Below are 27,779 nucleotides of genomic sequence, written 5' to 3' on the forward strand. Positions count from 1 at the left end.
AGCACATGACTGAGGAAGCTTGCACATTATGGCCGGAGTTTTGCCGGCGCTCAGGGGGCGGGTTTGGAGGCAGGGCCTCCGGCAAAATCACAAAGATTGACAGCGGGCACAAAACCTGCTGTCAACCCGCCTCCAATGAATCTTCCCAAGTGTCGGGTCCCCGATTTACGCAGGGACCCAACACCTAACGGTGGGAAGATGATTATAGCCACTTAACTGCCTGTTAAAGGTTGTTAACAGGCAGTTGGCAGGTTCTTTTTCAATTTTGACACTTCTACTTTGGGTTTCCCGATATCTGGACACCAAGCCAGGTAAGTGTGGTGTGTTGTATGTCTGCTGTAATGTTTCTGCATTGATGACAGCTGCAGAAGTGGTATGAAGGATCCAATGGTGCACTGGTGAGTTTCAGAGGTAAGGAAATGTTGGGAAATTCATTTTTAATGCATTTAGACTTTTCTGTAGGTAACAAGTTTTGAATTGTATGTCTAGTCCCACCTCATTGGGAGAACCTCTCTCACCAGTGACAGATCGCTTCTGTAACCTCACCTGCAGCTGCCATCTGTTCTAGCCGAAGGAGGGAGTCACTGGCGAGCCTGGGTGCAAGAGCTCACCTTTGTACAGTGATTGCCAGTGTTTGCAGCACTTCCAATGCTGTCAATCACTGAGAAATCAGCTGTCAAAAAAAAATTGTGCGTGGTCCCTTTAAGAAAACCGGCAGATGAAACGCCATCAAATGACGTAATCTGACCAGCTTCGTCTTAATTGGCCGGCAAGCCCGCAGGATGGGCTTAACAAGGCCAATTGACATAAAATCACGTCTGTGGGCCGGATGCATTTGGGGGCGGGACATGAACCCAGAAGTCACCTGATCTGCTCCCAAGCCACATCGATCGAGAAAATTGCGGCCTTTATGTTAGTTGTTTCAATCAAAAGTGCATCCTGTATAATTTGTTCACTGCAACAGCCAGATCCAATTATCAGATGAATACTGGTATAACATTTTACAATTGTACCCATATTGCCTGCACTGAACATCGTTCATTAATAATATTTCTTGTGGCATTTCGACTCAACATTTAAGCCAACAGACATGGGATCCAGACTCATTGCTATAGTGAGTAGCAATGTTAATTAGTAAACAGAAGGAAGTTTATTATATACTATTTCAAGCATTTCATGCCATCTGGCCCCCATGTGTTAAGCCCCCGCCCTCCCCACCCGTCGATCAGCCACCGCACCCACTCCCCCCCCCCCTCCCTCCCCCCCCACCGCCGATGTCCTGCTCCAGCTCCCTGACCAGCCACAGGCGCCCACGCGATTCCTCTCTGTGGCCTAGTGCCACGGGCCTGCCCACCTGCTGCCAGCTAGCCAGCCAGCCTGCCTCTCAATCTGGCTGGCTGCGGGTGGGAAACAAAGGTTTCAACAGCAAATCAGGCCAGCCGTTAAAATCGGCATGGCCTGGGGGAAAACCCATCTTCCCGGGTTTCCCGACTGCTTCCGAGACACACACCCCCCCCCCCCCCCCCAATCCCCCCACTCCCAACCCACCAAAGCATTAAAATTCTGGCCAACGACAACATTTGTTCGTTCAATTCAGGGGTAAACTGTCCAAGGCAATCGGTTTAATCAGTCCTGTAGGGATTCACAGCCAGTCAGTGGTCCAATCACTGAATCAAGCAGTTAAGAGGTAAAAACAGAAAATGCTGGAAATACTCAGCAGGTCAGGCAGCATCTGCAGAGAGGGAAACAGAGTTAATGTTTTAGGTCGATGACCCTTCGTCAGAGCTGGAAAAAGCTGGAGGTGTAACAGGTTTTTAAGCCAGTGTAGGGGCAGGGAAAGGGGGGAGGGGAGGAAAGAACAAAAGGGAAGGTCTGTGATAGGATGGAAGGCAGGAGAGATTAGGAGACAAAAGGGATGATGGTGCAAGGCAAAAGGAGATGGTAATGGGACAAGTAAAGAAACAAAAGATGGGTCCGGATGAAGTGTGAAATTGCAATGGCGGAATGATCGACAGTTAAGAGATACCTCTTGACCAGCATTTGCCTGTCTCTATTGGTCACTAAAGACACACAGATACCCCAGTGCTCCCTTTATACTGCACACAAGGCTGCTGACATGCCAAGATTTTTCAGCCTAAGAGATGGGTATAGTGCTCCCAGGACTCCCCCGATCACAACTGCTGCAATATAAAAAAGTTGTCCAACGGGAGATGACCTTACATTCATATCCTTTCGTTGTGGAAGAGGTGGACGAAAAAAAAGGACAAGAGTTGTTTTTCAAAGTTACACTACCTCCTGCACCACTACTCGACTTTCACAGGCTGAACGTGGCTAATTATTCTTGTCAGCTCATTTAAAATAGAACAAAGTCGCTTAAAAGCATAAATCACAAAAAAAATCCCTATGTGAATCAGAGCTGGCAAAAAGTTCAAGATCCCCGCTCCAACCTCAATGTAAGCGGCAGTCACTATAACCCAATGATGTACTGCAGCACAGCTGAAGAAATGGAATCAGAACTGTAGTGTAAACCCTGATTGGAATGGGAGTAGCGCAGCTACTTTGTAATGACCTGCTCCCGGTGAAAGGTCAAATTCAAACCGTCACATATTTAACAAAAGAACAACAGAAATTCGGGTCGGGGGCTTCCCACGGGTGCAAGCCCCCGATCTGCACTTACCTTGCGCGCCGGCCGTTGCGCTGTGGGCTCCCGTGGAATTCCGATCCGGGGCCTGGTCCAGCTGCCGGCGCGCAGTGCTTGCGTATCCCAAGGGCGCAGTTAGTTCGATGCATCCCCTGGGATCATGTGGGCCATGGGCAGCCAATCGGAGCAGGGAATGCTCCATTCATAAGTCTGGCTGGAAGTGCTGTCAAGACTTATAAATACTACAGCCCCAAAATAGCACTAAATCTTCAAATAAATTTGAAAAAAACATCACATTTTTTAAATAAACTATAAATTACATGAAATAACTATTTTAAACAATAATTTAAATTTTTGAAAAAAATAATTTTATTTTCTAACGGGGCTAAAAATAAACTTACCTTGCTTTAAAGTATTTAAAAATAATAAACTTGTGGAAAAAATGTTTTAATTTTAATTAATTCACCACTTACCTTGTAAAAAGCAGGCCTTATGCCTACTTTTTATATTTATAAATTCTGCAGGCTTACGTTCCCGGGAAAACCTGTATATAAAAAAAAAAAACGAAGTTCGATGCGCACGCGCAGCCTCCCCCGCGCACGCGTTCGACCTCTGAACCTCTTCTTTCAGAAGAATGGAAGTGCCGGTTTCCCGCGCATGCGCAGTGCATGCAAGAAACCGGCACTTCCATCAGGCCTATGGGTGAGTACCCCGTGCGTACTCACCCGTGGAGACCTGAATTTCTGGGCCATTAAGTTATGACTGGGAGAAGTGACAAGTAGCACAATTACATGGTTCTGTTGGCATTATGGCATGACAAGGCCTTGGACAACGTGGACCACTTTCCATACCTCGGGAGCCTACTGTCAACAAGGGCAGACGTTGACGACGAAGTCCAACACCGCCTTCAGTGTGCCAGTGCAGCCTTCGGTCGCCTGAGGAAGAGAGTGTTTGAAGACCAGGACCTCAAACCCGGCACTAAGCTCATGGTCTACAGGGCAGCAGTGATACCCGCCCTCCTGTATGCCTCAGAGACATGGACCATGTACAGCAGGCACCTCAAAGCATTGGAGAGGTACCACAAATGCTGCCTCCGCAAGATCCTGCAAATCCATTGGCAGGATAGGCGCACCAACGTCTGTGTTCTTGCTCAGGCCAACATCCCCAGCATTGAAGCTCTGACCACGCTCAATCAGCTCCGATGGACGGGTCACATTGTCCGCATGCCCGATATGAGACTCTCAAAACAAGCGCTCTACTCGGAGTTCCGGCACATCAAGAGAGCCCCAAGGGGGCAGAGGAAATGCTTCAAGGACACCCTCAAAGCCTCCTTGAAAAAGTGTAACATCCCCACCGACACCTGGCAATCCCTGGCCCAAGACCGCACAAAGTGGAGAAGAAGCATCCGGGAAGGTGCCGAACACCTCGAGTCTCTTCGCCGGGAGCAAGCGGAAGCCAAGCGCAGGCAGTGCAAGGAGAGCACATCAACCCAAGCACCCCACCCACCCGCCCCCTCAACCACCGTCTGCCCCACCTGTGACAGAGACTGTAGGTCCCGCATTGGACTCATCAGTCACCTGAGAACTCATTTTTAACGTGGAAGCAGGTCATCCTCGGTTCCGAGGGACTGCCTAAGAAGAAGAAGAAAGTTGAAAACTGTGCTGACTATTGCAGTCTTGTCTTTTTTTCTAATTTATATTTCCCAGTGGCTTTGTCAAAGGTGATGGATGTGTCAGTGCTGGAGAACGGAGCACTTTTCCACTTTTAGCACACATTTTCAGCAATAACTAATCACGGGTCAGGTGTAACTGTAGAGTAATGCTCCTTCTACGCAGCAGGAAAAGAAACGTGCTTTGATGTAGCCACAGAAAAACACTCACAGCATTTTGGCTCCTTTATTTCATGTGTCGACTATCCTGCTAGTTCTCCCTCTGCAGTGTGCCCACTGGGTTGTTTTTTTTTAAATTCGTTCACGGGATGTGGGCGTCGCTGGTGAGGCCAGCATTTATTGCCCATCCCTAATTGCCCTTGAGAAGGTGGTGGTGAGCCACCTTCTTGAACTGCTGCAGTCCGTGTGGTGAAACTACTCCCACAGTGCTGTTAAGGAGGGAGTTCCAGGATATTGACCCAGCGACGATGAAGGAATCGGCGATATATTTCCAAGTCAGTGTGGCGTGTGACTTGGAGGGGAACTTGGAGGTTGTGGTGTTCCCACTGAACCTGCTGCCCTTGTCCTTCTAGCTGGTGGGGGTTGCCGGTTTGGGAGGTGCTGTCGAAGTACTTCACCAAACTTAATTTACCTGGAAGCCTTCAGATGGTGCAGAGATAAGAGTTTCATTCAGTCGATCTGGCCTGGATCAAACTCCTGCTCTGCGGGTTTAAGCCCCCATGCTAATTCACTGCACCACCCTGTCCTTTATACTTATTTTTAATTAAAGATTAAAACAAAAATGATGGATGTGATTTGACATCTTCGTATTGCGGATAAAACATCCTTCCACGCACCATTTCTTGTTTCAAAATTGTGGAAGTGTCTTGAAAGATGACATTGCCCTTTTACTTAGTGTAAAAAAAAGAAAATTCATTTTTTGGTGAAAGCTGGAACTAAATTATTTATAGCTTATCAAAATCCCTTGTGTGTTTAAACATCAAAACTACCAAGAGTCTTTTTGGAGTAAAAGATTTACAAGCCTTACTTCAGCCACTTGATAGCATATATTGTATCGATTTCATGGTTGCTGGAGAACTTCCTCCCATGCAATCTCTAAGCATGCTTTGAATTTAAAGCTAACTGACTCAATCACAGCCATTTCCCTTAAATTCATTAATTCATCAGTCAAGGCAACATCAGTACTGTAAACATTAACGCAAAGATATTTAATAATGAATTGCAGTTTTTATATATACAGTTATTCTACTACAGTTCAAAAGCTTTCTCTTTACATTATCTACCGTGTCGGACACATGATTAGAAACTCTCTGTTTAAACTAAGCATATTACTCCTCCTGCATATCACCTCCAGTTAGTCCCAAACAGAACACGATTTTTATTATGCCAAAAGACATCAATGTACTTTTATTTTTACGTATTCTTGTGAAGTCCTACTACTGAAAGACTGGCAGAGGCAGAAACCCTCAACACATTTAAAAGGTACTTGGATATTAACTTGAAGTGCCGTAACCTGCAAGGCTACGGACCATCCTCTACCTTAAACGTTCACTCCCTCCACCATCGGCGTACCGTGGCTGCAGTGTGTACCATCTACAAGATGCACTGCAGCAACTCGCCAAGGCTTCTTCAGCAGCACCTCCCAAACCCGCGACCTCTTCCACCAAGAAGGACAAGGGCAGCAGACGCATGGGAACGCCACCACCTCCAAGTTCCCCTCCAAGTCACACACCATCCTGACTTAGAAGCATATTGCCGATTCTTCATCGTCGCTGGGTCAAAATCCTGGCACTCCCTACCTAACAGCAACTTCACCACATGGACTGCAGCGGTTCAAGAAGGTGGCTCACCACCACCTTCTCAAGGGCAAGTAGGGCTAGGCAATAAATGCTGGCCTTGCCAGCGACGTCCAGATCCCATAAGCGAATTTTTTAAAAAAAACAAGAGCTGGAAAGTGGGATTAGGCTGGATAGCTCTTTGTCGGCTGGCACGGACAAGATGGGCCAAATGGCCTCCTTCTGTGCCGTAAATTTCTATGATTCTACTTTTGCAAGGGCAGCACCAGTGTACTCTATTCATTACTTTGCAAGGGCCACTGTTGGGATAAAGATTGTGTACTACATAATCTTGTGAAGCCTTTAAAACTCCTCTATTCAACTTTACAACATACTTAATATTGAATGTTTGTTTTAAACTTTGCTCGTTTCGTGGCTCATTCACATTACGTGTTCCACTTTGCGTTCAAGGGAATGTAACATTGCGATACTGTGGCAGAAATCATTGCTCCATATAATTCTGGCAGCAGGTCAGAACTAGTGCAACAAATGCTTGATGCTTCTTTCATTTTGCTCAGCAGTCTATATAAAAATAAATAGGTTTTTATTTCCATTTCTCACCCCTTCACTTCACTGCATCCCTCTCCATCTGAGAGCAGTACATTCTGCGCCATGAACTTAGTAACAGTGAGACCACACTTGGAGTACTGTGTACAATACTGGTCGATATATTATAAAAAGGAAATAGAGGCACTGGAGAGGGTGCAAAAATGATTTACACAGATGATATCAGAAATGCGAGGTTATAGCTATCGGGAAAGGATGAACAGACTGGGTCTCTTTTCTCTTGTAAAAAGGCTGAGGGGGGTGACCTAATAGAGGTCTTTAAAATTATGAAAGGTTTTGATAGAGTCGACACAGAGAGAGTGTTTCCACTTGTGAGGAAGAGCAAAACTAGAGGCCATCCTCACCAAGAAATCAATAAGGAATTCAGAAGAAACGTCTTTACCCAGAGAGTGGTGAGAATGTGGAACTCGCTACCACAGGGAGTGGTTGAGGCAAATAGTATAGATGCATTTAAGGGGAGGCTAGACAAGCATATGAGGGAGAAGGGAATAGAGGGTTACGCTGATAGAGTTAGATGAGGAAAGACGGGAGGAGGCTCGAGTGGAGCATAAAGGCCGGCATGGACTGGTTGGGCCGAATGGCCTGTTTCTGTGCCGTATATCCTATGTAATAATTGTCACTTTCATACTAGAGTAGGCAACATGCCCGTGATCTCCCACTGCATGAAGTTCTGCTAATAAACACATTAATTAATGCATTGCACCGTCTACTTGTTAGAACCTGGTTTTCAAGTGTGTTCACTTTCTTGACCTGGAATAGGCAGGCTGTTTCTGTGCTCTATATACTATGTAATCCTATGTAGTACAAATCAGCTGATGCCACTTTATCTTTTCACTAAGGTGGAGCCTTACACTCACTATATACACCACAGTCCATCCAGAAAGTGACCCAACCCACCCATATGAAGCAAGTGGGCTTCAATGTTGGCCTGTCCTGGAAACATACAAAGTCCTTGTTGGAAAAATATGGACCCTAAACTTCAAATAACACAATTTTAAAAGGACTGAATGCTTGGAAGCCCAATGCTTCAGGTGTGGACTAATTACAGATACAACTTAGAATCACAGAATAGTCCAACACAGAAGGAGGCCTTTCGGCCCATTGAGTCTGCGCTGGAAATTGTTTTTACCTCTCCCCATCAGGGAATTGAACCTAGGTCTCTACCACGAGACAAGCAGGGATACTTACCACTATACTAAAGAGGACTTAGGACTTAAGATCGTAAGATGTCAAGCCTTAGAAAATTCAATAAATAGGACCTTTATGATTCCTGTCAGCTTGGAGTTTTGACCCTTAGAATAATTTATTGATCAATATAGCTAAAATCTTGGAACACTATCATTATTAGGTTTTTAACGAAATGCAGTAAGGGCCTACCTGATGAGGCTTTTGGCACTGTCAGGATCTTGTGCGGTCACTGCTCCAACCACAGATCCCAGTTTTGAATTTTCATAAACATCCATCACGTAAAAGGGCACTGAAAACACTGGAGCCTCATCCACATCTCCAATGATGATTTTCAGAGTCGCAGTGTCCTTGAATGGGCCAAGGCTCCAAAAGCGAGGATCAATGTGAGTGTTTTCTCCTTCTATCTTTACAGTGTACACTTTCTTCTTTTCATAGTTCAGTGGCTGAATGCATGAAGAGATCACAGAGATAATTCACTTGTTAGCAGTCCATTAGATTTAGCGGGATACAAAACAACGCGAGATCATGCATTTCAATTTTACCAAAATAAAAAAATTAAAAATCCTTACCTTCTTTAGAATAATAACTCCTTCCCTGGTGTCTTTGTCGGTGGAAATGGTGAAAACCCCTAAACCATCTCCATCAGTGATGCTGTATCTCATGTCTGCATTCATTCCAATGTCGGGATCAGTTGCCTTAATCTTACCTACAGCTGTGCCCACTGTCGCTGACTCAGGTACGTACAGCTGGTAGTGTTCTACGAATAAAAGGAGGAATAGTAGTAAACTCATGATATATTTAAAATGTTGCATATTGAGCATAAGCTCTGACAAAGCATAATCACAGACACAAAGCCATTGGTAAATTAAAGCATCATATAGGGAATTCAGAAGAAACATCTTTACCCGGAGAGTGGTGAGAATGTGGAACTCACTACCACTGTGTGGTCGAAGCGAATAGTATAGATGCATTTAAGGGGAGGCTAGACAAGCATATGAGGGAGAAGGGAATAGAGGGTTACGCTGATAGAGTTAGATGAGGAAAAATGGGAGGAGGCTGGAGTGGAGCATAAACGCCGCCGCGGACTGGTTGGGCTGAATGGCCTGTTTCTCTGCTGCATGTCCTATGTAATGGCGACATTCCAAGGCATTATTTTAACTCTGGGCGAGCGGAGTACAAGGTGGGCAGGAATCCCCCACGGACTCCTCGGCACGGACCCAGGTCATTTTATCTCCCAGGGCTCATTTGAATAGCTCAGATCTGTCCCCCTGCACCACCCCACCCCACCCGCCCCGCCCAAAAGCAGTGGGACTGATGTCACGTCCAGCGGGAATTGACCGGGGATCCCATGGGTACAGTTTCCGTCAAGGTACGTCATGTGGAAGGAAAGTCTGGGACAATCGCGGCCAGAGGAGTGTGTGTTGGGGGGGGGAGGTGGGTAGCCCAGGGGAGAGGAGGCCAGGAGGAGCAGTCATCACCTGGATTAAGGATACCACTCTCCCTCACATGTACTTCATTATTACATTGAGAAATATACCTGGACATACATTTAATATGACTGCTCCTCCTGGACCACAAGGAACCTATCAAAAATTTGAAAACTTTGACTGCTTACCCAAGCTTCTTCTGGGCCACTGCTGCGTGCTGCCGGCTTTTCAGCATTTATCAGACCACCCCCCCCCCCCCCCGCCCCCGCTGCCTGCGACGGGTGGCCTCCACTCCCCCACTGAAAACCCGGGAGTGAAAGTGGCGGGGGCCAGAACACTGCTCCATTCCACTGGGTGGGCAGGGTTAAAATCGGGGCTCATGCGCTTTATTGCTAATTGTTCATATTAAATGTACGCTCAGGTATATTTGTCAATGTAATATAAGAAGTAGGAGCAGGAGTCGGCCATACGGCCCCTCGAGCCTGCTCCGCCATTCAATAAGATCATGGCTGATCTTCGACCTCAACTCCACTTTCCTGCCCGATCGCCACATCCCTTGATTCCCCTAGAGTCCAAAAATCTATTTCTCAGCCTTGAATATACTCAAAGACTCAGCATCCACAGCCCTCTGGGGCAGAGAATTCCAAAGATTCACAACCCTCTGAGTGAAGAAATTCCTCCTCATCTCGGTCTTAAATGGCCGACCCCTTATCCTGAGACTATGCCCCCTAGTTCTAGACACTCCAGCCAGGGGAAACAACCTCTCAGCATCTACCCTGTCAATCCCCTTCAGAATCTTGTATGTTTCAATGTGATCACCTCTCAATCTTCGAAACTCTATAGAGTATAGGCCCATTCTCATCATAGGACAGCTCTCTCATCCCAGGAATCAATCTGGTGAACCTTCGTTGCACCGCTTCCAAGGCAAGTATGTCCTTCCTTAGATATGAAGACCAGAACTGTGCACAGTACTCCCGGTGTGGTCTCACCAAGGCCCTGTACAATTGTAGCAAGACTTCCTTACTCTCATACTCCAACCGCCTTGCAATAAAGTCCAACATGCCATTTGCCTTCCTTATTGCTTGCTGTACCTGCATGCTAGCTTTCTGTGTTTCTTGCACGAGGACACAATCGTACAAGAAAATCCAAGTCAAACACGGTTTGGCTTGATGGCACTATATGACACTCGAAGTTAGAGCAGGATGAGTGAGGCTCTTTTTGTTCAGTTTGTTCGATCATTGTCCTGCCACCACTTCCTGTTGCAACGATATGGATCAGGAATTGTTCGACTCTCTCCCGCATACAATGAGGAAAGTGAAATGTTAAACACACACAGGATTTCAAACTAAGCATTACAGAAAATTTGTGTAGAGTGCACACTGGTTCAGGAACCAAATCTGAATTTGATCACTTTATTGTCTGAGGCCAAACAACTAATTGAATTTATATAGTGCCTTTAAAGTAGTAAAATGTCCCAAGGCGCTTCACAGGAGCGTTATAAATTAGGGCAGATGACCAAAAGCTTGGTCAAAGAGGTAGGTTTCAAGGAGCATCTTAAAGGAAGAAAGAGAGGCGGAGAGGTTTAGGGCGGGAATTCCAGAGCTTAGGGCCCAGGCAGCTGAAGGCACGGCCACCAATGGTGGAGCGATTAAAATCAGGGATGATCAAGAGGCCAGAATTAGAACTCACTTTGATTACTTCTATCTTTGAAAGGTAAATTTTGGGAAACCATTTTGAGAGACTACTCCTTGCAAAATAGAAGGAAGAATTACACTGGTCAGCAAATGTGACAATATTGGTAAATGCATTTTAAATAAAAGGTTTGTGATGTGATAAGTCACAAGAGCTGTTCTTCTTTTCATACTGGATGAAGGTTGTCGGAAGGAGTCTCAAGTTTGAATCAGATATAAAGGGCAGGACTTTCATTGTGCCGTGGAGTTGGGATTGGAGGCGTGCGGGGGGGTTAAAATCCCCAAATCAGGGGTCCCGATGCCACCCCGCATCCAACCCGCCTCCATGCCAGTTTCAAAGGAGGCGGGTACCCGCCCCGCACTGGGACCTGCCTACCCGAGGCGGGAAGGGATTAGTGCCAATTAACTGCCTGTTAACAGGTAGGTAACAGGCAGTTTTTAGCCTAATCCCTATTTTGAAGGTTGAAGTGTGGGATTCCCGACGGCTCCAAACCACGCCAAGATAGAAGAGGTGGGCTGTTGGGTTGAAGGACTTGGAGGGATCGAGATATCCGGTGTTCAGGTGAGTGTTGTGTGCATAAGTGCAAAGGTAAGTGTGTTTGGTGTGTCTAAAGTGATTAAAGAAGTGTAAATGACCTTTTCTTACCTTTTCAGCCTTCCTTCCTTTAGGTCCTGGGAGTCCCTCATCTCACCGGCACAGAAAGCAGAATGGCTGCGAACTGTCAAAAGTGACAGCCTTCAGCTTACTGTGCAGGAGAGATTTCTAACTGAGTCTGTGTAGGAGGACTCAGGTTAGAAGTAAGACTGTCAGTGTTTGACAGCTTCAAACAGCTGTGAAACGCTGATATTTAATCTGTCAAACGTCTTGACAGATGAAATTTCAGTCTGTGACGTCACCTGTTGCCGGGTGGCCCTTAATTGGCCTGCTGAGCCCGCTGGGCGGGCTCAACAAGGTCAATCAAGTTAAAATCACGTGGATTGGCCGCATCTCGATGGAGGCGGTATTACAACCCCAAAAGTTGTAGTCCCGCCTCCAACCCGACTCCTGAATGAAAATCCAGCCCTTTGTGTCTGTCTCTCCTGACAGCTGGGCCAGCAGACCAGCCAGTGCACTCCAAGCGGTTGCTTTGTCTACTGGCCTTCAGTCATTGAGGGGTCACTGGGAGAGAATAATGGAAAGCACATTGCTAGAGTTTGGGGGGCACCATCTCTCATGGTTTACTGGACCTAATTGATATGATGAGGTCAGCCATTCTGGTGTTCATTGGGGGCTCAGTTCCAGGACCCAACACGAGTGGTGCGCTAGAATCCACCTCGCTCCTGATGACTGCTCATGCGAGCTTTCTAGTCAGTCGCCTCCGATACCTGCTCACGAAGGTGTCAGGAAACAGGGCGAGGCTGTCTCGGCACCTACAGTGATGGTGCACCCTGCTAAAATGTCCTCTCAGGACTCAAGCACAAGTTGAGGCCACCTCCGCTCCAAGACCCAGGTCAGTGGCACAAGGCATACATCCTGGGAAGAGAATACCGATCATGGGGCGGGGAGCGGGATAGCCCGGGACAGTGGAGGCCCAAGGCTTCTTGTGTGGCCAGAGGAGCATCCCTTCTCCTCATGGCCCAAAAGGAAACACATTTAAAAAAAATTAAAAACACACTTTACTGACCCTGGCTGCAGTTTCCGGCAGGTTTTGCCTGGTGGGGAAGCCAACACTGCTCCCCCGCTTCGGTCTTAGGTATAAAATAGCAGATCGGGCCCCAGTGACATCTTCGGAGCCTGCAGCATATTTAAAGATGACCCCGCCAGCTTGGGGCTGGTGTCCTTGCTCCGAGCAATTTAACATTGCAGTCAGTCAGATTGGGGCTGGAAAGGAGTGGGTAAATCCCCCAATCCATTTTAACTGCCCCCCCCACCTGAATTTCACCAGGCGGGTGAGTTAAAATCAAACTGAGAGTTCCTTCTGTGCCTCCTAACTGAGCTATTAAGCAGAACTCTCCCGAGGCATCATCGAGAGGGCACTATAGTGTGTAGAGTCTGGTGGAAGGATATCACCTGGTTCGTTGTTTCTTTTGGTATAATTTTATCTCTTATCATTTCCTCCTCCTGTTCTGCCTCCATTTTAAGGACATATATGGGAATTCCCACAGTGAACTCTATGATAAGGACTTGATGATAAAAGGGTGGGAAGACTTTCAGGCTTGGGCTAAGTGGCAAGTAACATTTGCCCCACACAAGTGCCAAGCAATGACTACCTCCAACAAGAGAAAATCTAACCACTGCCCTTTGACATTCAACGGCATTACCATCACCGAATCTCCCCTCCTCCATCAACATCCTGGGGGTTCCAATGACCAGGAACTTAACTGGACCAGCCACACAAATACTGTGGCTACAAGAGCAGGTCAGAGGCTAGGTAGTCTGTGGCAAGTGTCTCGCCTCCTGACTCCACAAAGTCTTTCCACCATCTACAAGGCACAAGTAAGGAGTGTGATGGAATACTCTCCACTTGCCTGGATGAGTGCAGCTCCAACAACACTCAAGTAGCTCGACACCATCCAGGACAAAGCAACCCGCTTGATTGGCTCCCCATCCACCATCTTAAACATTCACTCCCTCCACCACCGGCGCACCGTGGCTGCAGTGTGTACCCTCTACAAGATGCACTGCAGCAACTCGCCAAGGCTTCTTCGGCAGCACCTCCCAAACTCGCAACCTCTACTAACTAGAAGGAGAAGGGCAGCAGGCGCATGGGAACACCACCACCTGCAGGTTCACCTCTAGGTCACACACCATCTTGACTTGGAAATATATCACCGATCCTTCATCGTCGCTGGGTCAAAATCCTGGAACTCCCTCCCTAGCAGCACTGTGGGAGTACCACACGGACTGCAGCGGTTCAACAAAGCGGCTCACCACCACCTTCTCAAGGGCAATTAGGGATGGGCAATAAATGCTGGCATTGCCAGCGATGTCCACATCCCATGCACAAATAATAAAAAAAGCTTTTGCCCTCACTATTCTATAATTTGGATAGATCCATATATTTCTGAGTGGGTGTACCTTCTGCCAGCAGCCAATTCCATTGGAATCTAGCATTTATTTCTAGAAGGGATGTTACTCTATCGATCTTATATCCCAAATTCCAGTCCCCACGCCCTGAACTACATTACTTTTGCACCAGTTTTATTTTTCTCTCTGCTTTTGACACGATTTTAAGTTTTGACAAATAGTGGATAGGATGCAATGCTACAGCCATTTATAACAATTCTTCTGTATTTTTAAGGAAAGGTAGCACAGTTTTTGGAAAATAACTCTGAATAATTACCTTAGGAAGCCAATTAAAAAAAAAGAGTATTTTCCATTTACCACACCATCAGCTCACCATGTCTGTGGTAATCTTAATTGTGTCAATCTGCTCAACCACTCCACTTTCACCTTTGATGCCCGCGTCCCCAGTGAAACTGTTTCCCTCTCCCTCCAGGGTCATTACCCCTGATATGGCCACCGATCTTTGCTCCTTCAAGTCCAAGGGACGTTGAGTTAAGCGTATCTGGCATCTAACTGATTTAGCCATTCATTGCATGATCAGGCTAGACCACATCCAGCACTATTGGGCCTTCCTCTCCTCTGCTAACGCTGTTCACTACTCCTAGATCAACCTAGAGAACAGAGATAACCACCGGCTTCTATTCTCCACTACCAACCGTCTCTTTAAAACCCTTTCCCCTGCACCCAACCACCCCCCCACCCCCCGCCCCCACCAACCACCCCTCACCACCCCACCTTCACCTCCAACAAGACATGCAAGCAGTTCATGGACTTCTTTGTCACTGAGGTTGTGACAATCCGTTCAGCTGCCTCTGACTCATTCCCCCTTCCCTTTGCACTCCGAGCTAAACTTCACCCAAAGTTCTCCCCTGCCTTAACCCTGAACCTACGACTTTGTAAGATTTCTCTCCTATCTCTTACCATGACATCTCCGAGTTCACCTTGTCCATGAGACACACCTCCTGGTCCTTTGACCCCTTTCCCACTAAACTGCTGACCACCCAGCTTCCCTTCCTGACCCCCCCATGATAGCTGAAAGTGTGAATGGTTCCCTCTCCTCAGGTATTGTCTCTCTCTCTTTCTAGACAATCATCATCAGCCCCTCCTCTGTCCTTAAAAGCTACTGCCCCTTCCCAAATCTTTCTTTCCTCTCCAAAGTCCTTGAACGTGGCTGTGGTAAACCACTTTTATCGTTCACTATCGTTACACTATAGTTATCACTGTTATATCGTTACTCTATGGTTATCACTGTTCACACTGTTGTATCACTATACGAGGTCGCCTCTTGTCACGCTGCTATACCTGGGCTGACCACTGCTGACTCCGCCCATGACTCCACCTACCTGCCCAGGTATAAAGGTAGTCGACTGGCTGGCATTCCTCCTTGTTGTATCCGATCACCCACGAGGGTGGGCTCTGTTATTTAGCCAATAAAAACCAATAGTTACTTTCTTAACTCGTCGCTTTTCATTGGATGAATTGATAGGTATATCAATTTTATTGGCTAAATTTTAAAATGTCGACACCTGAGCAGTCAAACGACCAGCCAAGCGACCAGCCAGACGCCCAGCTACAACAGCCACAGCAGCCGGCCTGGCTGCGAGCCCTCAGACCACCGTACCTGGATCTAAACCCACAGGCAGCAAACTCAGCCCTCGACTTCAAACACTGGCTGAGCTGCTTCGAAGCCTACCTGGGAGAATCTGGCGTGCCTCAGAAATCCATGCTAAGAGTTCTGAACGCCCAAGTGAGCCCTAAAGTATTCGCACTCATCCGGGACCTTAAAACATACGAGGACGCCATCAACCGGCTGAAAAGACAGTACCAAACCCCGGTAAATTCCATGTATGCCAGACACCTCCTAAGATCCCGCCCGCAACAGCCAGGAGAGACTGCTGACCACCCAGCTTCCCTTCCTGACCCCCCCATGATAGCTGAAAGTGTGAATGGTTCCCTCTCCTCAAGTATTGTCTCTCTCTCTTTCTAGACTATCATCATCAGCCCCTCCTCTGTCCTTAAAAGCTACCGCCCCTTCCCAAATCTTTCTTTCCTCTCCAAAGTCCTTGAACGTGGCATCATTTCCAAAGTCCATGTCCATCTTTTCTGCAAATCCCTGTATGACTCCCTCCAATTTGGTTTCAACCCCTGCCACAGCCCTAAACAAAGTCACAAATGACATCCTCTGTGACTGTGACCGTGTTGCATTGTCCCTCCTTCTAGACTCAACTATTCCAATGCTTTCCTGGCTTGGCATCAATCCTCCACCCTCCATAATATTCAGCTCATCCAAATCCCTGCTGCCCATATCCTATCGCACACCCGCTCACCCATCACCAAATCCCGGTGGTCGGTGACCTGCTTTGGCTCTCGGTCCTCCAATACCTCAACTTTAAAATTCTTATCCTCACGTTTAAATCCCTTCATGGCCTAGCCTCTTCCCTATCTCTAAATCTTCTTCAGCCCTACAGCCCTCCAAGAGCTTTGCGTTCCTCCAGTTCTGGCCTTTTGCGCATCCAGCTTCTCTTTTCAAGATATTATTAAGGGGAACAGATCGGGTAGATAGAGAGAAGCTATTTCCGCTGGTTGGGGAGGCTAGGACTAGGGGGCAAAGTCTAAAAGTTAGAGCCAGACCTTTCAGGAGTGAAATTAGGAAACGCTTCTACACACAAAAGGGTGGTAGATGTTTGGAACTCTCTTCACAAATGGCAATTGATGCCGAGTCAATTGTTAATTTTAAATCGGAGATTGATAGATTTCTGTTAACCAAAGGTATTACCGGATATGGGGCAAAGGCGGGGAAATGGCGTTAGGTCGCAGATCAGCCTCGATCTCATTGAATGGCGGAACAAGCTTGAGGAGCTAAATGGCCTACTCCTGTTCCTATGTTTCTATGTTCCTCTGTTAAAGGCGCTATATAAATTCAAGTTGATGTTGGATCACAATATTACAGCGAGAAAGAACCGAATATTGCCACACACAACAGGATCTGGTAGACCTGATCATAGCCCACTTTAATCCAGGCTTAACTCTTATCCTCCTCCCGCTGCCCCATATTCAGACAATGCTGAGTTGCTATATGCAGGGGGACTAATTCAGCCTCAATTTCTGATGTAAACGCTCCACTTGCAACAATTTAGCCGAATATACCAGTGTTGCTGGAAAGGTTTGCGCTGGGTAGAAAATGGAGTTTTTTACATTGTTTTTGACAGGGATTAGAGATTTTTTTTAAATGAGTGTTCCTAGTAAAGAGACCCAGCTGCTAATGTAGCTGTCGATCAAGATCACGTGCAATAGGAAATCAAAGGCTGCAGAAATAAAACCGTTATCTGCGCAATCTGCAATGCCTGTCTGATATGGCACGAAGATCTGACGAGACAGAGTATAATTTTTAAATATGTAGCATGTTGATTAAAAATTGATACATACTTTGTGGGAATCTGGGAGGATTGTCATTGGCATCCGTTAGAGTTATATTAATCGTTGTAGAGCCTGACAGCCCTCCTATCTGTCCGGCCATATCTTTGGCTTGAATGACGACCGAATACTGTTCTCTCGCTTCCCTGTCCATGTTGGGTAAGGCTGTTCTGATGATTCCTGCAAGACATTGGAAAGAAAATCAATACTTCAGTGTCCGCAGAATAATAACAGCTTATTTTGTGCACGAGCACCATTCTACAGAGCCTGGAGCGAGTTTAAGGGTTATCCATTCAGTGTGTGCCCTGGGCTGGTAAATATCACACAACTTTCCTGAATTCCATGAATATGAAACAGGTCTCAGTAAAAAAAGGAACAGTATTGCATACATTAAGTTATTATAGGTTAAATACAATCAATACATAAAAGTTAAAGCAAATCAGAAGCAAATTTTTCTTGAACTTGGCGAATGCTGATACAAAGTAAAAGCATTTGACCAATTTGACTTAAATTATGTTATTTTGCCTCATCAATAATTTCTGTTTCAACATTTTAGACCAGATAGAATTCCAATGGACCAAATCACTTTCCATGTAATCTCATGAATACATCTCAGCAAGAACTGTAAATAATTCTCAATATATCAAGTAAGATTGATTGGGTGGTGTTTCTGGGGGGATTGACAGTGGATAGACAATGGCAAGCATTCAAAGATAGAATGGAAGAATTCCAGAACATGTTTATACCGGTTTGGCATAAAAATAAACCTAAAAAGGTGGCTCAACCGTGGATAACGAGGGAAATTAGGGACAGCATAAAATCAAAAAAAAGGGCATATCAACTGGCAAAAAAAAGCACCAGACCGGAAGATTGGGGGCAGTACAGGATACAGCAAAAGAGGACAAAGGGATTAATCAGGAAGGGGAAAATAGAATACGAAAGTAAACTTGCAGCAAACATAAAGACAGACTGCAAAAGCTTTTATCGGTATATCAGGAGGAAAAGACTGGTAAAATCCCAAGTCGGTCCCTTGCAGTCCGATTCGGGAGAATATATAATGGAGAATAAGGAAATGGCAGACCAATTAAACTCATACTTTGGTTCTGTATTCACAAAGGAGGACACAAATAACCTCCCAGGAATATCGGCAAACATAGGGACTAATGAGAGGGAGGAGCTGACAGAAATTAGTATCTCTAGGGATATGGTGTTGGGTAAGTTGAGGGGACTGAAGGCCGACAAATCCCCGGGGCCTGATAAACTACATCCTAGGGTACTTAAGGAGGTGGCCCTGGAGATAGCAGATGCTCTAAGGATCATCTTCCGGAACTCCATTGACTCGGGAACAGTACCCGTGGATTGGAGGGTAGCTAATGTTACCCCAATATTTAAAAAGGGGGGTAGAGAGAAAGCAGGGAATTATAGACCAGTAAGCCTTACATCGGTTGTGGGCAAAATGCTAGAGTCCATTATTAAGGATAAAATAGCGGAGCACTTGACAAATGGGGAAAGGATCGGACAGAGTCAACATGGATTTACAAAGGGTAAATCGTGTTTGACTAATCTGCTGGAATTTTTTGAGGAAGTAACTGGTAAAATAGATGGGGGAGAGCCAGTGGATGTGGTGTACCTTGACTTCCAGAAAGCCTTCGATAAGGTTCCACACAAAAGATTATCATGCAAAATTAAGGCTCATGGGATTGGGGGCAAAGTATTAACGTGGATAGAGAACTGGCTGGCGGATAGAAAACAGAGAGTTGGAATAAACGGCTCGTTTTCGGAGTGGCAGGCAGTGACCAGCGGAGTGCCGCAAGGATCTGTCCTGGGACCCCAGCTGTTCACAATATATATAAATGATCTGGATCAGGGAATTGGATGCAATATTTCCAAATTCGCTGACGACACTAAACTAGGAGGAGGGGTGGGCTCTGATGAGGATGTCAGGAGGCTACAGTGCGATTTGGACAGGTTGGGGGAATGGGCGGATACGTGGCAGATGCACTATAATGTGGATAAATGCGAGGTTATCCACTTTGGGGGTAAAAACAGGAGGGTAGATTATTATCTAAATGGCAATAGATTGGGAGATGGGGAAGTGCAGAGGGACCTGGGTGTTCTTGTGCACCAGTCACTGAAGGAGAGCATGCAGGTGCAACAGGCGATTAAGAAGGCAAATGGTATGTTGGCCTTCATATCAAGGGGGTTCGAGTATAGGAATAGGGATACCTTACTACAGCTGTACAAGGTGCTGGTGAGACCGCATCTGGAGTATTGTGTACAGTTTTGGTCGCCCCATCTGCGGAAGGATGTTCTTGCCATGGAAAGAGTGCAGCGGCGATTCACCAGGCTGATACCTGGAATGGCGGGAATGACCTACGAGGAGAGATTGAATAGTTTGGGCTTGTACTCACTGGAGTTTAGAAGATTGAGAGGGGATCTCATCGAAACATATAAAATTATGGCAGGCCTGGACAGGCTGAATTCAGAGAGAATGTTTCCAATGGCAGGGGAGCACAGAACCAGGGGCCACAGTCTAAAAATAGCGGGCAAATCATTTAAAACAGAGATGAGGAAGAATTTCTTCACTCAAAGATACATAGATACATAGATACATAGAAGATAGGAGCAGGAGTAGGCCATTCGGCCCTTCGTGCCTGCTCCGCCATTCGATGAGATCATGGCTGATCCTTTAATTCAGTATCCCGTCCCCGCCTTCTCTCCGTAACCCTTAACCCCTTTTGCCCGTAGAAATATATCTAATTCCCTCTTAAATATATTTAATGAGCTGGCGTACACTGCCCTCTGTGGCAATGAGTTCCACAGGTTCACCACTCTCTGAGTGAAGAAATTCCCCCTCATCTCTGTCCTAAATGGTTTAGCCCTTATCCTTAAATTATGTCCTCTAGTTCTGTTCTCACCCGCCAAGGGAAACATTCCTTCTGCATCCAGTCTGTCTAGACCTGTCAGAATTTTATACACTTCTATGAGGTCCCCTCTCAATCTTCTAAACTCCAGTGTGTACATCCCTAAACTACATAGTCTCTCCTCATAGGTCATTCCCGCCATTCCTGGTATCAGCCTGGTGAATCGCCGCTGCACCCCCTCCATGGCAAGAACATCCTTCCTCAGATGAGGCGACCAAAACTGTACACAGTACTCGAGGTGTGGTCTCACCAGTGCCCTGTACAGCTGCAGCAAGGTATCCCTGTTCCTGTATTCTAACCCTTTTGCTATGAAGGCCAGCATACCGTTTGCCTTCTTGACCGCCTGTTGCACCTGCATGCTCGCCTTCAGTGACTGGTGTACAAGAACACCCAGGTCTCTCTGTACTTCCCCCTCTCCCAATCTATTGCCATTTAAATAATAATTTGCCCTCCCGTTCCTGCACCCAAGGTGGATAACTTCGCACTTGTCCACATTATAGTGCATCTGCCATTTATCCGCCCAATCGCCCAGTCTGTCCAAATCGCTCTGGAGCTTCCTGGTCTCTTCCTCTGAGCCCACCCCCCCTCCTAGTTTAGTGTCGTCTGCAAATTTGGAAATGCTGCATCCGACTCCCTGATCCAGGTCATTAATGTAAATTGTGAACAGCTGGGGGCCCAGGACAGATCCCTGTGGTACCCCACTTGTTACTGCCTGCCATTCAGAAAATGAGCCGTTTATTCCAACTCTCTGTTTTCTATCTGACAGCCAGTTCCCTATCCACGCCAAAACTTTCCCCTTTATCCCATGAGCCTCAATTTTCCATGCTAATCTTTTATGTGGGACCTTATCGAAGGCCTTTTGGAAGTCCAGGTACACCACATCTACTGGCTCTCCCCCATCTATTCTACCAGTTACTCCCTCAAAAAATTCCAATAGATTAGTCAAGCACGATTTACCCTTTGTAAATCCATGTTGACTCTGTCCTATCCTGTCCCCATTTGCTAAGTGCTCCGCTATTTCATCCTTAATGATGGACTCCAGCATTTTGCCCACAACTGATGTAAGGCTTACAGGTCTGTAATTACCTGCTTTTTCCCTACCCCCCTTTTTGAATAGTGGGGTAACGTTAGCTACCCTCCAATCCATCGGCACTGTTCCCGAGTCTAATGAATTCTGAAAAATCATCCTTAGTGCATCCGCTATCTCTAGGGCCACCTCCTTCAGTACCCTAGGATGCATGTTATCAGGCCCTGGGGATTTGTCCACCTTCAATCCCTTTAGCTTCCTTAACACCATATCCTTAGAGATATTGATTTGCGTCAGTTCCTCCTTTGCCAATGTCCCTATTTTTCCCGATATCCCAGGGAGGTTTTTTGTGTCTTCCTTCGTAAAGACTGACCCAAAGTATGCATTTAGTTGATCTGCCATTTCCTTATTTCCCATTATATATTCCCCCGTATCTGACTGCAATGGACCAACTTTGGTTTTCACCAGTCTTTTCCTTTTGATATACTTATAAAAGCTTTTGGAGTTAGTTTTTATATTTTCCGCCAGCTTGTTTTCGTAAGCTATTTTGCCCCTCTTGATTATGCCCTTTGCCCTCCTTTGCTCTATCTTAAACTGTTCCCAATCTTCCGCTCTGGCGCTTTTTTTGGCTATTTTATACGCCCTATCTTTGGATTTTATGCTGTCTCTAATTTCCCCTGTTATCCACGGTTGAGTCACCTTTTTAGATTTCCTTTTATGCCAGATTGGTATAAACAATTTTTGCAATTTTGTCATTCTATCTTTAAATGTTTGCCATTGTTTATCTACCTCCAGTCCTCCCAGGAACGTTGTCCAATCAGACCTACTCAGTTCCCGTCTCATGGCATCATAATTCCCCTTGTTTAAATTCAGGACCTTAGTCTCTGAGTCAATTTCTTCGCTCTCCATTTCGAGTGAGAAATCGATCATGTTATGATCGCTCTGACCCAAGGGTCCCCGTACAACAAGATTACTGATTAGTCCCTTCTCATTGCACAGTACCCAGTCCAATATAGCCTGTTCCCGAGTTGGTTCCTCGACATATTGATCCAGATAACCATCCCTCAAACACTCAAGGAATTCCTCCTCCTCATTATTTTTACTGATTAGGCTAGTCCAATCTATATGTAAGTTAAAGTCACCTATGATGACAGCTGTGCTCTTATTGCACGCTTCTCTAATTTCCCTCGTGATGCCCTCCCTAACCTCTATTTTACTATTTGGAGGCCTATATACCACTCCTATTAATGTTTTTCGCCCCTCGCTATTTCTTAGCTCCACCCATATAGATTCTGTATTAACTGAGTTAATATCCTTCCTTTCAATTGCATTTATCCCCTCTTTTACTAGCAATGCTACCCCTCCTCCCTTTCTTTTTTGTCGATCCTTCCTAAATACTGAATACCCCTGTATGTTAAGCTCCCAGCCCTGCTCACCCTGCAACCATGTTTCCGTAATCCCAATTAGGTCATAATTATTAACCTCTATTTCCACAGCTAATTCATCTACCTTGTTCCTGATGCTTCTCGCATTAAGGTATAAAACCCTCAGGCTTTTTTTATGCTCACATTTTTTATGAATTAGTTTGGCCCTTTGTTTTTTGTTCCTCACCCTTTTATCATTTATTTCTGTCTGCCTTTCACTTTCCTCTATTTCACTACATAGGTTTCTAGCCCCCTGCCATACTAGTTTAAATGCTCCCGAACTGCTTTATCAAAAATTACCCCGAGAACATCAGTTCCATCTCTGCACAGGTGTAGACCGTCCCTTTTGTATAGGTCACACCTACCACAAAGAGTGGTGAGCCTGTGGAATTCCCTGCCACAGAGGGCTGTGAAGGCTAATTCAATAAATATTTTCAAGAGAGAATTGGATATATTTCTGAAGGCTAAGGGGATTAAGGGTTACGGAGAAAAGGCGGGGACGGGGTACTGAACTGGTAAGATCAGCTAAGATCTCAGATGAAGATCAGCCATGATCTCATTGAATGGCGGAGCAGGCTCGAAGGGCCGAATGGCCTACTCCTGTTCCTATCTCTATGTTACATAATTGAAATACCCTATTCACAATGTTAATGCACAATATGATTAATATGTTGCCTAACTCTGCCTAAAGACAACACCTTTTAATATCTGGAAATCCACAGCAGGTCAGGCAGCATCTGTAGAGAGAGAAACAGAGTTCACCTTTCAGGTCGGTGACCCTTCTGACGAAGGGTCATTGACCTGAAACTTTGGCCCGTATTTTCCGACCCCTACGGGTGTGTACGAGCGGTGTACACACCCGTAGGGGCCTCCCAAGTGCCGGTTTCAGGCAATATTTAATTTAATGTAATTTTAACTAATTTTAAATACGTGATGTTTTTTTAAATTTATTTAATGTTTTGATGTGTTTTTTGAGTGATTCCCCATTCATACTTTTGACATGTCTGCGCATAGAGACCCGTCAAAAGTGTGAAGGGGGTTTCCCTTTGCCCATTGGCTCACCTGGCCCACGTGATCCCAGGGACGCTTGCTCACTGCCTGCGCCCCTGGGATACCGCGGCCTCAGGAGAGGCCTAGGATCACAAGTGTCGGGACCTACGGAGCCAGCAGGTAAGTGCGTAGATTTTTTCCAGATCGGAGGCATCCGCACGCAGGAAGCCTCCGATCGGAAAATCCGGGCCGTTAACTCTGTTTCTCTTTCCACAGATGCTGCCTGACCTGCTGATTATTTCCAGCATTTTCTGTTTTTATTTCAGATTTCCAGCATCCGCAGTATTTTGCTTTTGTACCTTTTAATATCTAATCTTTAATAATTGCATCTTCCTGAAACACTTTTATATCAGCAATTTCTAACAGTATAGTAACAGTAAAATTGACTGATTCTATCTTAAGTACAACAATTACAAATTAATGCTTTTTGTGAATAATAGATTTGGCACTGAACATTTTTAATAACTGTGATAAACAAAGGGAACAGAATGTTTAATTATATTGCTAAGTTATTACAGTATAAATTGGAAGATGTATAGTCTTGTACAGAGCCTGTACAGTACTAAACAGACTAGATGCAGGAAGGATGTTCCTGATGGCCGGGGAGTCCAGAACCAGGGGTCACAGTCTAAGGATAAGGGGTAAGCCATTTAGGACAGAGATGAGGAGGAATTTCTTCACCCAGAGAGTGGTGAACCTGTGGAATTCTCTACCACAGAAGGCAGTGGAGGCCAATTCATTAATTATATTCAAGAAGGAGTTAGATATATTTCTTAAGGCTAAAGGGATCAAGGGATATGGGGAGAAGGCAGGGACAGGGTGCTGAATTTGAATGATCATCCATGATCTCATTGAATGGTGGAGCAGGCTCGAGGGGCCGAATGGCCTACTCCTGCTCCTATCTTCTATGTTTCTATGTTTCTGCCCTGGTGAGGCCACACCTTGAGCATTGTGTTCAGAGAACAGCCGCTAAGCTGCTTCCTGGCATTGAAGGATTAAGTTATGAGGAAAGATGAGAAAAATTGAAGGTTTTTCGCCTTGAAAGGAGTAAAGCAACTGTCTAGAAATCTACAAGATATTCATGACACAGCTAAGGTTAATCCAGAGTACTGCAAGCCCCGGGTTACCAGTACAACGGGTCGAGGTTAAAACTGGTGCAAGGAAAGTTTAGGCCAGGTGTTGGGAAACATTTCTTTGCAATGGTCTTCCAGGTAGGGTAATGGAGGCAAAAAAATCTTGGACTTATTCACGAGTTAATTAGATATCCGGGAGGGGAATCTAGATCTTGTATCTATATGGATGAGCGAAAAGGAGATTGCTTCATCTGTATCTCTCTTGTGATCTCGTACGTACACACATTCTAAAAACAAAATCACTGATCCAAATCAGCGATAGTGTCAGTGACGGTCGAAGTGGACAATCACACAAGCCACGTGATTCCTACACAATGTTCAACTATTGGAGTTGCTGACTGGATCATTTAAATTTCTTTCAAAAATGCATCCATATATCGAGATCAGCTCAACTGTACAATTTATTCAAAGTTGATTGGCTTTGCTCATCTTTACAAGAGAGAAGGAACTGGTTTCCATGTTAGCACCATCCTATTATTGACAGCACAGATAACATTGCAGTGATCTTTATTATTTTTATTATTGCTCTTTATCTGTCTGGGACTGTAAGGGTTACTTCAATCCTTCCAGAATGTTGTTGGTGGACTGCTGGACATTTACTGAGTCATCCGGTTTACAGTGTTATTGCACGCCTCTTGTGGAACCCCGACAACCCCAATGGGGTTCTTCTCCTAAGAGCTGAGAAGGTTGAGAGGAGATTTGATAGAGGTGTTAAAAAAAAGGGGGTCCAGACAGAGTAGATAGGAAGAACCTGTTCCCATTGGCGGAAGGGTTGAGAACCAGAGGACACAGATTTAAGGTGATTGGCAGAAGAACCAAAGGCGGCATGAGGAAAAACTTTTTTACGCAGCGAGTGATTAGGATCTGGAATGAGTGCACTGCCTGAGAGGGCGGTGGAGACAGAGTCAATCGTGGCTTTCAAAAGGGAATTAGATAAGTACCTGAAAGAAAAACATTTGCAGGGCTACGGAGAAAGGGCGGGGAAGTGGGACTAGCTGAGGTGCTTTTGCAGAGAGCCGGCATGGGCTCGATGGGCCGAATGGCCTCCTACTGTGCTGTAACCATTCTATGATCCTATGATTCTTTCAGTAACATCATTCATCCTGCATTATCGACTATTTAATTAATTTTAGCGTGTAAATGCCTACATCGTGCATAGGGATAGCACAACAAGGCTTATTTTACAACCAGGTCTTCAAATCTTTAGGGATAGCAATAAACATAGAAGTGACAGGTTCAGTTGGCAGTGTGTGCTTATGGTAATGACAACGTAAGTTATTCTTCCCTCCCAATCCCTGCTCTTCTATACAAACAGTTTCCTGACGGTGCATGCTTGCATGGGTGCCAGTGCATGCTTGCCTGGATTCCAGTGCATGCTTGCCTGGATGCCAGTGCATGCTTGCCTGGATGCCAGTGCATGCTTGCTTGGATGCCAGTGCATGCTTGCCTGGTGCCAATGCTGCTGGCCTGGATGCCCATACCATGCCCTTCAGAACCTCATCCAAGTAAGCAATCTTTATGTGTGCAGCTTCAAGTTGCAATTATGCCATGTTAAATTATTTTTCATAAGTTAATTACTACAAATTCCATACTTCGTGTGTACATTTTAAATGGAAATTTTCTGAATTAGGTACTATCAATCAATTGATGCTTGACAAACCTATGTTATCTGAAATTATAGTTAATAAACTAGTTGACATATTATACATTTACTGGGCAAATATGTTTTTTGCCGAATGGACCATTTTAGTCAAAAACAATAAGACCAACAACCTGCATTTATATAGCAGCTTAAATGTAGTAAGCATCTCAAGGTGCCTCACAAGGCAGATGTAGATGCCAAGTCCCAACAGGAAAGTGAGGAGCAGCACTCATGGTGTGGTCTCACCAGGACACTGTTAAAGCATGGTCGAAGAGATATGTTCAAGAAAGCTGGTAAAGTAGGGGACAAAAGTGACAAGGGTTCAGGGAGGGAATTTCAGAACGTAGGGCCAAAAGCAACTGTACGTTCTGCCACCAATGGGGGAAGCACACATAGAGGGAGATGTACAAAGCTCAGGGCTGGGGGGCGGGCAGATGGCACTAGGTGGGACACCAGACTGGTACAAGTTGCAGAGTTAGGCTGGGGTCAGGTCGTGGAAGATATCTAAATGAGAACGAGGATTTTGAATTCAATACGTTGAGGGATGGGTCGCCAATTTAAAAAAAAATGGTGAGACAGGGGTGTCAAGGAGAGTGGGACAGTGCAAGATAGGACGTGAGTGGCAGGATTTGGAGAAGTGGGAGTTTGTGAAAATTCACCCCCTCGATGTCTACAGAATTAATCTAAATATGACACACGGAGGACGACTTTCATCTGCTTCTCGCCTGACGAATGGGTGTCCGGGAGTTTTAAAATTAGGGTGGGGGAATGCTGGCTGTCCCATTGACGCCCAAAGCATGCCTGAGGCAATTTTCATATAGGTTTGTGAATAGGCAGCGCGTCTGCCTCTTTCCAGTGGGGGGCTGTTTAAATATGCAAAGCGGGGGTGTACACCAGTTGTAAGACTCCGATTGCCACTTTTGTGTACAGATGAGCAGAGGCAGGGGAGTTCCAGCATTGATTGATTGATGGGGAAGAGAGTGTGCTTCACAAAATAGGAAGCATGGAGGGAGAGGTCAATACGAGTGACTGAAAGTTTGAAAAAATGGGTTTTCAATAACTTTTTAAAGGCGGAGAGATATGAGAACTGAGGAACAGAGT

General features: G+C 45.7%; 1 protein-coding gene across 4 annotated transcripts in view; it reads right to left on the minus strand.

The window, feature by feature from the left end:
* LOC147117868 (cadherin-18-like) overlaps positions 1–27,779 on the minus strand; it is a 1,002,068-nt gene that overhangs the window by 44,178 nt on the left and 930,111 nt on the right. For all 4 annotated transcript variants that reach the window (XM_085989250.1, XM_085989251.1, XM_085989249.1 and 1 more), the window contains 3 exons: positions 17,491–17,658; positions 8,470–8,657; positions 8,090–8,343 (listed from right to left, as the gene is read on the minus strand). In XM_085989250.1, coding sequence (XP_085845376.1) covers positions 8,090–8,343; positions 8,470–8,657; positions 17,491–17,658 — 610 coding nt within the window. The remainder of the gene's footprint in view (positions 1–8,089; positions 8,344–8,469; positions 8,658–17,490; positions 17,659–27,779) is intronic.

The sequence above is a fragment of the Somniosus microcephalus genome, chromosome 5 (assembly GCF_052327205.1).
Source record: "Somniosus microcephalus isolate GS21.2 chromosome 5, FLI_Smic_1.0, whole genome shotgun sequence".
NCBI classification, from domain to species: domain Eukaryota; kingdom Metazoa; phylum Chordata; class Chondrichthyes; order Squaliformes; family Somniosidae; genus Somniosus; species Somniosus microcephalus.